An 11,848-nucleotide genomic window follows, 5' to 3' on the forward strand; every position below is an offset into this window, starting at 1 on the left:
AGTTATAAATGATGATTATTTGTTAAATGGATTTATGGAAAAGATATATTGTTACTTGGTTGAATATGGTTATATACATGAGATTTAAAAAGATTTCCTAAGAAATAGAAAAAGAAAGGTAGGAAAATATGTATATGATATTTTAGAGTTATTAGAAAGACAACATAAATGCACACCTCTGGTGTAAGGCCTAATTATTTCTGCTCATCTTATTGCAGAGGCTGCCCAATCTTTTGGGCCTAAATGGGGTTGGCCCAATTCAATTTCTGACCTAAGATACCCCAAAACCCTAACTTGTAACTACTCTTCGTAAAACAGATCCCACACATCTCTTAGAGCAGCTGTCGTCATCCTCTGGTAGGGTTTGCAGTCATCATAGCTTAGCAAGCTCAGCCTCATTCTTCCGTTCCGTGTTAAGTCCCTCCCAACTCAAGCTCGATGTTCATTTTGATTCTTCTGTATGTTCTCAGTGAGAGCTTTCTAATGAGCTCGTTTTTGGAACTTGTCCCACTATTTTTCAGCTCGCGAAACTATCCCATGAGTTATTGTCCCTCACTATTCGAGTATCAAAGCCTTAGCTAACGTTTCCAAGTACGGGAAGTTAGGGTTCGAGTTTAAGTTGTGTTTTTATGCCTGTTCTTGAGCTTATGAATTGTTTGTGTGGGTTAATCATTGTTCTTGGGACGTGAAATGCTTTGTGTGATTGGCTGGGGTTGAAAGATACATCTGTTGCAGGTGAGACCAGGGCGAGAACTGATAATCTCGCCCAGGCGAGTCAGACTCGTCTAAGCGAGTCTGGCGGAGGCTCGCCTAAATCCTTTTTCTCTAAAGGTCGCCCAGGCGACCAACTCATGATTTTCAGTGAGCGAACCACTCGCCCAGGCGAGAGGGGTCTCGCCTAAGTGAGATCCCGCGTTGGTTCCTATTTCCTTTTCGAGCCCTCGCCAAGGCGAAGGGGGCTCGCCTGAACGAGACTGTCTTGCCTGAGCGAGACCCTTCAGCCTAAGCGAGGGATTGGGCGAGACAATGCGTGGTTTGGTTGCTTGGTTGTCCTTGGATGATTTGTAATTGTTTGGGTATGCTTGATATGTTGAGACATATATATATATATATATATAAATATATATATATATATATATATATATAATGGATTGCATGGTATGTGTGACATAATTCATGAATGGAATGATTGATATCGTGGAAGCTTGGCATGTGAAATTAATGAGTGAGTTGGAATTAATGGGACATGGTATTGATATGAGATGAGGCCCTATACTCATGGGGTGGTAATGACCAGTGGTATGGGTTCAACAAGTGATACGAATAAGGTGTTATTTTTCAAAGGTTGACATGGAATTGTAACATTTGTGATAGTTTTAGGGTTCTATGAGTCAAGTGTTGACACATTATTAATATTATTATACTATAGTTATATGAATGAGTTCTTCAAATATTTAAGGAGATAAAACTAATACATGATTTAACCAAAACATTTCGATTGGTATCAGAATAATATATTTTTTGGTTATTTAATGTTGTTGATTTGTTATTATTTTTAGAATTGAATAGATTTAATGGGTATTAAATGTTGTGGACTGTTTTTATTTTTTGAAATGTTGATATATATATATATATATATATATATATATATATATATATATATTCTAAGCTGTGAATCGGAAAAGTTTCAGATTTATGTATCTTCTATTTTGACGTATATTAGTAGAAGCATGATCCATTATATGTACATAAGAAATATATAAATATATACGAATATGTTTCTGTTATGTTTTATAGCATATATTTAATGTTAGGGATGATAACTATATATACTGAAATGACTGGGAGTGAAATCCGTCAAATGTAACTATCAAATAATATTATAATATTATTTGGAAATTTTAGGAAGTTTCGGTTATTTTTATTTTTTCATTCATAATATTATTATTAATAATATGATTACTAATGGGGATTAAATTAATAAATAAAATTATGTATAAATGATATATATATATATATATATATATATATATATATATATATATATATATATATATATATATATTACAATAACTAATTATTTAATTTAATAACTAATGATACAATTGTATAAATATTTATATATAGATACTAATAATATGATTTTATACGATCATATTCATGTTTTAAAATATTAATTTAATTTTGTACAGTTTTAAAATATTTTTAATTTTGTATAAAATGCATTCTAGAAATTTAATTTTTTAGGACGAAAAATTGATTTGTTAAGAGAATAAGAGATCAAAAAATTATAATAATTATAAAAATAAATAAATGAGATTAAATAAATATTTAAAGTAAAAGACAAAATGGTTTAAAATTTATTTAATTAAAATATATTAGATATATGTCGTTAAATATTATAAGATATTGTTAAAAGATGTTAAATATTTTTAAGTGACCACTAATTATTTAAAAAGTATTTATTTAGAAAGCTATTATAAGAAACGTAATTGTTTAGTAATTTAAAAGATTTATTTTATTTAAATGATGTTTTAGGATATGAAAGATAAGAGATTATTTTGAAGCATATATAAAGTAATTATTGCACTATAAATGAGTTATAAATGATGATTATTTGTTAAATGGATTTATTGAAAAGATATAATGTTACGTGGGTGAATATGGTTATATACATGAGATTTAAAAAGATTTCATAAGAAATAGAAAAAGAAAGGTAGGAAAATATGTATATGATATTTTAGAGTTATTAAAAAGACAACATAAATGCACACCTCTAGTGTAAGGCCCAATTTCTGACCTAAGATACCCTAAAACCCTAACTTGTAACTACTCTTCGTAAAACAGATCCCACACATCTCTTAGAGCAGCTGTCGTCATCCTCTGCTAGGGTTTGGAGTCGTCATAGCTTAGCAAGCTCAGCCTCATTCTTCCGTTCTGTGTAAGTCCCTCCCAACTCAAGCTCTATGTTCATTTTGATTCTTCCGTATGTTCTCAGTTAGAGCTTTCTAATGAGCTCATTTTTGGAACTTGTCCCACTGTTTTTCAGCTCGCGAAATAGTCCCATGAGCTATTGTCCCTCACTGTTCGAGTATCAAAGCCTTAGCTAACGTTTCCAGGTACGGGAAGTGAGGGTTCGAGTTTAAGTTGTGTTTTTATGCATGTTCTTGAGCTTGTGAATTGTTTGTATGGGTTAATCATTGTTCTTGGGACGTGAAATGCTTTGTATGATTGGCTGGGGTTGAAAGATACATCTGCTGCAGGTAAGACCAGGGCAAGAACTGAGAATCTCGCCCAGGCGAGTCGGACTAACCTAAGCGAGTCTGGCGGAGGCTCGCCCAAGTCCTTTTTCGTGAAAGGTCGCCCAAGCGACCAGCTCATTATTTTGAGCGAGCGAACCACTCGCCTAGGCGAGAGGGGTCTCGCCTAAGCGAGATCGCGCGTTAGTTCCTGTTTCCTTTTCGAGCCCCCGCCTAGGCAAAGGGGGCTCGCCTGAGCGAGACTGTCTCACCTGAGCGAGACCCTTCAGCCTGAGCGAGGGATTGGGCGAGATAGTGCGTGGTTTGGTTGTTTGGTTATCCTTGAATGATTTGTAATTGTTTGGGTATGCTTGATATGTTGAGATATATATATATATATATATGTATATATATATATGTATATATATATACATATATATATATACATATATATATATATACATATATATATATATAATGGATTGCCATGTATGTGTGACATAATTCATGAATGGAATGATGGATATGGTGGAAGCTTCGCATGTGAAATTAATGAGTGAGTTGGAATTAATGTGACATAGTATTGATATAAGATGAGGCCTGATAGAGGTCGTACCCCACCAAATTAAAACATATTAAATGCAGTATCTGAAAGTGAACCAAGTCGTCTCCCAACGACCAATATTTTCATTCAAAGCTTCAATTTGTAGACGAACACAACAATACAACACAAAGGGGGCGGGGGTTGGCAGACAAATTCAGAATTCTTATCAACAGATTAATTGAATGCAAAGAGTGATTAAAACCGTATTGACATCCTTGATTGAAACCCAAATTCATTTATCATAGGCCACCAGATTAACACCTCTGCCTTCTCTCAATCCACTAGATAATAATCTACTAAGCGAAAATTACAATCTAGCTTCATTATGCAATTAAGCAAAGCACACATCCTTAAATTCGTGACAACCAAGTTACATAAATTAAGCATGAACATAACTTAACCAAAAAACATGCAATTACTCTGTAAATTAAGCACAAACAGATTCATCACAATGCATTCCCGAATTAGAACAAAGAGATATGGCAAATTTCACAAGTAAGCACAACCTCAAAGCTTCATTGCATTTTTTATCAAGGAGTCAATAAACGAAATTAACTAGACATGGAAATGAGCAATTAGACACCACAATTCTGGAATCACAAACAGAATCAAAAACCTCTAACTTATGAAATATGAAAAACGCAAATTAAGAGCAAAAAGAGAGATTTCAAAGCTTCAATGGAATGCAAAACGGTGCTATCATATATAAATGCGAAAACCGCATTAATGGGTGTTGTTCAAAACGAATTGTATAAAACCCACAAAACCCACAAAACGAACTGCGCAAGCAAGAAAACGAATTCAAAACGTAAAACCCTCAATGGGTGCTATCAAATATGCATAAAAACGGTAAAAATGAGCCAAAAATGTGAAAAACCGCAAGGGGCACGTCCATGGAAGCTTGGAGAACGAAAATGGAGGTTTTGAAGAGAGGTTGAAGATGATGGAGCGGCTGGTCTTCCCCATGCAGACCAAATTTCGTGGTCATATCACCCCTGCCACTCAGAATTACGAAACTGCCATTATGAGCTGCAGAATTACAAAAATGCCACTCTGGGCCTCAAATGTTGACCCATTGACTTTGCTGACATGGAAATGATGTGGAAATGACATGGAAATGATGTGAAAATGATGTGGCGACTCTCTTCAACTGAATATTGACGTCCAAGCTCCAAATTGCTTCACCCAAATACCTAAAAATAATTAAAAACAAAAATTAGGCCAAATAATGTGACATTAGTCCAAATTCAGAACAGTGGCCCAATAAAGCCCAACAGATGAAAAACACTCTAAAGATGAACAATTAAGCATTAATGAACTGTCTAATGGGTACCCAAAGGGTAGTGGAATGGAAGATAATAATGACTCATCAAGGCCCTATACTCATGGGGTGGTATTGACCAGTGGTATGGGTTCAACATGTGATACGAATGAGGTGTTATTTTTCAGAGGTTGACATGGAATTGTAAGCATGATTGGTATTCTCTTATTGTTGATTTATGATTGTTGGGTCCATGTCAATGTGTAATTATGTGGAGTCTCTAGGTGAGGCCTCCAGGGTTGCGCTTCAATGGTCGGGACGTAATTCCATGGCCCTTGTTAGTGGGTGTCCATGGTGGTGCCCCATCTGTATAACTAGGTAAGTATTCAAGGTAAGGTTGCATCCTGACATTCTAAGGAGTCAGTTAGTCCACCTAGAGCGGACTGAATCCTGTGGTAAGAGTAGTAGGAGGCCTGAAATTCACTAAGGGCTAACCTTGTGGTGAGTGAAAATTGATCCATCGTAACACTTGTAACACATAGCTCGGGGGTGAGCAGAGGTATCCACCACAAGTGCAAGCATCCCCTGAATCCGACCAAGTTATACGTATCCCGATGAGTCGAGTCGAGTCGTAGTGTATCGATTGAAAATTCATAACATGCTTGGTTGTTGTATGGATATTGGATGGTGAAAGTATATTTGACTATATGATGAAAATGTTGTTGGCTCTAGCTTACCCTGTTTGTTGTATGGTTGTCTTGTATGTAGCTCTTCTTTCTTGCGATGATCATCAATTTGATTGATGGGAGCAGATGGGCGAGGTTCTCGTGGTTAGCAAGGAAATGGTGATTCCATTGCTTAGCCATCTGGGCTGGACTTTATGTTTCTTTTCTTCATGGGTTTTCTTTAGGGCTACGACCCATGTATTGCTCTATGCTTTACTATTCTACTCTCATTTTGTTAGACTTTTATCTGGTTTCCGTTGGCATCGTGGTGTGCTCAGTTTGTAGGGGTTTTGTTAAGGACCCCTGGACTACTCTACATTACTATTTTGTGTGACGTGTCTTTTAATTTCGCTTAATAATTAAATGGGACGTTACATTTATGGTATCAGAGCGGTCATTCCTTAGGTCTGTGGACTTGGATGTCCGCTTAGCTTTCTCTGTGCCTTCTGAGTGTTCTTAGTTAAATTCTTGCCTTATTCGAGCCTAACCAAATGATTTTATGTGTGCCAGTGAACTATGGCACCTCCTCGTAGGACTTCACAATCGTCCCAAGGTGACTTGCCCGATATCGCCAGGGCAATAGAGGCGATGGTGGCTGCCATGACGCAGCAAAGCACAGCGATAATGCAACAACATGAGGCAGCGATGCAGCGACAGGCGGTGTCGCTTGAGCAACAGTAGGCAGTGATGCAGCAGATGGAGGTTGCACGTGTGGCTGCCGAGGATGCACATAGGCAGCATATGGAGGCCCTCCGCCAGCTGGAAGAGAAAGGCGACTGCCCCTGTGTTTAGCCCGGAGCCACCACCACCAGTTAGGGAGTAGAGTCCGTAAGACTTCCTGAAACACCATCCCGTGAAGTGCAACGGGAAGACGAGCCCTGACGCAGTGGCTGAAGGATCTGGAGAGGATCTTTGATGCAAAAACATGCTCAGCGGAGAATAGGTTAGCTGTCACAATATACATGCTCACCGCGGAGGCTGAGCACTGGTGGACCAGTACCAAATCCATCATGGAGGAGAGAGGCAAGCCGGTGACATGGGAGGCCTTTAGGGGGAAATTCCTCCCGGAATATTTCCCAGACAGAATTGGATATGGCAAGGAGGTGGAATTCCTCCAACTGACCCAGGGAGGGAAGACGATGACCGACTATGTTGAGAAGTTCAAGCACCTCAGCCGCTTTTATACCTTGTCACTGGATGAGGAGTGGAGATGCCGAAAATTCGAGAACGACATCAGGGGAGATATTCGCTTGATGGTAGCACCCTTATCCTTTAAGGATTTTGCCGCTTTGGTGGAGAAGGCCACGGTGATGGAGAAGACGAAGAATGAGGTAGAAGGTCAGCGGCCCCAACAGCCTCAGAGGATTGGTGGACAATTTGGGTCCAAGCCCGAACACGACGAGCGGAGGAAACCATATGATAGACCTCCCCATCAGCCTCAGGGGTCTAGGGGTCTTCCTCCCCAGCAGGGTCGAGTGCAGTGTTACATATGTGGGGGCCCACACTTGAGGAGCGCTTGCCCTTGCATGGAGGGTTACCGCAGATGCAACAACTGTGGCAAGGAGGGCCACTTCGGGAAGGATTGTCCCACTATTGCTAGGGCAACGGCACGCCCTCCAGTTCAGACTCCTCACTAGCACCAGCGGAGAGATAAAGACAACAAGCCTCAGGCGACGGGGAGAGTCTATGCCATGACCAGAGCAGAGGCGACAGGTTCAGGTAACCTCGTTATGCGTTATTGTGTGATTTCTGGGATGAGATGCTGCGTGTTATATGATTCTAGAGCGACACACTCCTTTTTGTCATATGCTTGTGTGAAAAAGTTGGGTCTGCCGGTGTGTGAGCTATAGTGTGAACTTGTGCTATCTACTTCGACATCGGGTTTGGTCAGGACATCTTCCTTGTGTGCTAGGTGTCCTGTGGAGGTGGAAGGACGCAAATATAGGGTGAATCTGATATGTCTGCCTCTCTAAGAGTTGGAAGTGATCCTAGGGATGGATTGACTCTCTACCAACCGCATCTTTATAGACTGTCGGGAGAAGAGGTTGTTGTTTCCCGATTCAGAGGAGCTCGAGTTAGTGTCTCCTTAGGGGGTGGTGAGGGAGATTCAGACTGGCGCGCAATGCTTCATAATCTTCGCCCGTATGGAAGTAGAGGAGAGAGAGGGACCATCAATTATACCTGTGGTGCATGAGTTTGAGGACGTGTATCCACATGAAGTACTTGGGTTACCTCCTAGTAGGGAGGTGGAGTTCTCTATTGACCTAGTACCGGGGATAAGTCCGATATCGATGGCTCCATACCGCATGGCTCCGGCGAAGTTGGTGGAACTTAAGAAACAGATAAAGGAACTAATGGCGAAGCAGTTTATCCGACCCAACACTTCGCTGTGGGAGCACCAGTGTTGCTGGTAAAGAAGAAGGATGGGAGTTCACGCTTATGTGTGGACTACAGGCAACTGAACAAGATGACGATCAAGAATAAGTATCCGCTCCCGAGAATTGATGACTTGATGGATCAACTGCATGGGTCGTCAGTATTCTCGAAGATAGACCTGCAGTCGGGATACCATCAGATTTTGGTAAAGGCTGATGATTTGTAGAAGACGACCTTCTGATCCTGGTATGGACACTATGAGTACATGGTTATGCCTTTTGGTGTGACCAATGCTCCAGCAGTGTTCATGGACTACATGAACCAGATTTTCAGACCCTTCTTAGATAAGTTTGTCGTAGTCTTTATAGACGACATCCTTATCTATTCTAAGATTCAGGAGGAGCATGCAGAACACCTGAGGTTGGTGCTTGGTGTTCTGAGAGAGAAATAGTTATATGCCAAGTTGTCCAAGTGCGAATTCTGGATGGATGAGGTTCAGTTTTTGGGGCATGTGATATCCACCAAGGGGATTGCAGTGGACCCAATGAAGGTTGAGGCAGTGGTATAGTGGGAAAGTCCTAAGTCGGCCACAGAGATCAGGAGCTTTGTGGGGTTAGCGGGCTGCTATAGGAGGTTCATAGAGGGATTCTCCAAAATAGTGGCACCTTTGACACTGCTTACTCGAAAGGACCAACCCTTCACTTGGACAGATAAGTGCGAGGAAAGTTTCCAGGAGTTGAAGAGAAGATTGACTAGCGCTCCAATATTAGTGATCCCGGATGTCGGAAGGCCGTTTGAGGTCTACTGTGACGCCTCCCACCTCGGACTTGGTTGCATTTTGATGCAGGAGAAGAAGGCTGTGGCATATGGCTCGAGACAACTCAAGGTGCATAAGAGGAACTACCCCACTCATGACTTGGAGTTGGCGGCGATAGTCTTTGCCTTGAAGATTTGGAGGCATTATCTTTATGGTGCTCAGTTTCATGTGTTCAGCGACCACAAAAGTTTAAAGTACTTGTTTGACCAGAAGGAGCTGAACATGAGGTCGAGGAGGTTGATGGAGTTCCTGAAAGATTATGACATTGATCTCCTATATCATCCGGGGAAGGCAAATATGGTGGCAGATGCTCTGAGTAGGAAAACTGTACATACGGCACATCTCATGATAAAAGAGGTAGAATTGCTGGAGAAGTTCAGGGACATGAGGTTACATGTGGAGTTGGGGTCTGAGTCCATTAGGTGTACTACCCTTACTATATCTAGTGACTTCTTGAGCTCAGTGAGACAGAGGCAGTTATTAGATGCCAGCCTAAACAGAGTCAGAGAACAGCTTGGGTCAGATGAGACTAGAGATTTCACTTTGGGTAATGATGATATCTTGAGGTTCCAAGGCAGGATCTGTGTACCCAATGATGCTGAGGTAAAAAAGTTAATTCTTAAGGAAGGACATAAGAGTCGTCTTAGTTTGCATCCTGGCATGACTAAGATGTACCAAGATCTTAAGGAGACTTTCTGGTGGCAAGGGATGAAGAAGGATGTGGCTCAGTTCGTATCAGCATGTTTAACTTGTCAGAAGGCGAAGGTGGAGCACCAGAGGCCCGGTGCGAACCTACAGCCCTTAGAAATACCAATGTCGATATGGGACAACATCTCCATGGATTTTGTAACCCATTTGCCACGGACTTTTAGAGGACTTGACACCATCTGGGTGATAGTGGACCGGTTGACCAAGAGTGCCCACTTTTTGGCGATGAACTTGAGGATGTCTATGGCCAAGTTAGCCCAGCTGTACATTAAGGAGATCGTGAGGTTGCATGGAGTACCTTTGAGCATAGTTTCTGACAGAGACCCACAGTTTACATCCCGGTTCTGGCAAACCTTACAGGAGGCTTTGCGGACCAAGTTGACTATGAGCTTAGCTTATCACCCTCAAACCGATGGCCAGTCTGAGAGGACGATTCAGTCATTAAAGGATTTGTTGAGGACTTGCATATTGGATCATCTGGGTGCTTGGGGTGAGGTATTACCTTTGATAGAGTTCACCTACAACAACAGTTTCCATGCGAGCATCGGCTTGGCGCCATACGAGGCTCTTTATGGCAGGAGGTGTAGGACTCTTCTCTATTGGTATCAAGATGGGGAAGCGGTATTGGTTGGACCAGAATTGTTAGAGCAGACCACTAAGAAAGTGAGAACGGTGAGGAACAGGATGCAAGCTTCTTAGAGTAGGCAGAAGGCCTATGTAGACCGTAGGAGGAGACCTCTGGAGTTCGCAGCTGGTGATCATGTATTCCTGAGGGTGACCATGTATCTCCGCTCAAGGAAGCTTTCGCCCAAGTTCCTTGGCCCCTATCAAATCACGAGGAGGATTGGGTCGGTGGCTTACGAGATAGCCTTACCCCCAAAGTTAGCGAACCTTCATCCAGTGTTTCATGTCTCACAGTTGAGGAAGTACGTGTTTGACCCAGCGCATGTGTTGGAAGCCGAGGATATACAGATCAGGGAATACTTCACAGTGGAAGTACCACCTGTCGCTCTAGATGATAGCAAAGTTGAGGAGCGTCGAGGAAAGGAAGTCCGCCTGGTTAGAGTCATCTAGGATCAGAGAACGGGTGACTCGACTTGGGAGTTGGAGGAGGATATGAGGAAATCACACCCACATCTTTTTGCCTGGTAAGCTTTCATTTTCGAGGTCGAAAATTTTTGTTGTTGGAGGGAATGTAAGGCCCAATTATTTCTGCCTATCTTATTGTAGAGGCTGCCCAATCTTTTGGGCCTAAATGGGGTTGGCCCAATTCAATTTCTGACCTAAGATACCCCAAAACCCTAACTTGTAGCTACTCTTCGTAAAACAGATCCTACACATCTCTTAGAGAAGCTGCCGTCATCCTTTTCTAGGGTTTGGAGTCGTCATGGCTTAGCAAGCTCAGCCTCATTCTTTCGTTCCGCGTAAGTCCCTCCTGTTAGTTTTGTAATGGTTGAAAAGCCAAGAAAGGGGGTTGAATTGGCTAGTTAAAACTTTAGGCTATTTTTGCAAGCTAAAACCTACTTTAATTGAATCAAATAGATCACCAAGTTGGGATGCAAATAGTACTGAACTATACACTTTCAATCGATCAAAAACAGAGTTAACAGATCGATTTTACTAAACAGATTCTGTTCTGGTATAATCAATCGATTGAAACTGAAAAACAGTCGACTGAAATACTAGGAAAAATGCAGAAATGTGAATTATAATTTTAAACCAGAAACAATGCTCAAGATTGATCAAGATCAGATCCAAATGATTATACAAACATACTCAATGCTTTAGATGCTATGAAAACATGCAAGAACATGAAAAAGATGATTAAAGCACAAGTTCTTGAAACTTTAAAATGAAAATGCAAGAGAGAAAGGTTAGAGAAGAGAGGACACCATGAATTTTTATACTGGTTCACTCAAACTTGAGCTACATCCAGTTTGTCAACGTAACCTGAGCTTAAATTTGCACTATTTCAAAAGTTTTACAAAGAATCCACCCTTACACTTCCAAAATATGCAAAAACACCACAAAAGACTCTTGAATCACATAAGAATCACACCAACACAGCAAGAACCCTCTTGCAGACCTGGAAAACCACCAGGCACACACACAAAGCTT

At 41.0% G+C, this 11,848-nt stretch overlaps 1 protein-coding gene across 1 annotated transcript; it reads left to right on the forward strand.

Moving 5' to 3' along the window:
- The first annotated feature begins 6,791 nt into the window (after positions 1 to 6,791).
- Positions 6,792 to 7,466, forward strand: LOC114171191. Its single transcript, XM_028056390.1, has one exon. It carries the CDS (start codon positions 6,792 to 6,794, stop codon positions 7,464 to 7,466), a length of 675 nt encoding a protein of 224 aa, XP_027912191.1.
- The last annotated feature ends 4,382 nt before the right edge of the window (positions 7,467 to 11,848 follow it).

This window comes from Vigna unguiculata, unplaced genomic scaffold (genome assembly GCF_004118075.2).
Source record: "Vigna unguiculata cultivar IT97K-499-35 unplaced genomic scaffold, ASM411807v1 contig_133, whole genome shotgun sequence".
Lineage (NCBI taxonomy): Eukaryota > Viridiplantae > Streptophyta > Magnoliopsida > Fabales > Fabaceae > Vigna > Vigna unguiculata.

What these genes read in the sequence shown, in the direction of transcription:
- LOC114171191 (XM_028056390.1), top strand. Translation starts at nt 6,792, where the DNA reads ATGCTCACCGCGGAGGCTGAGCACTGGTGGACCAGTACCAAATCCATC.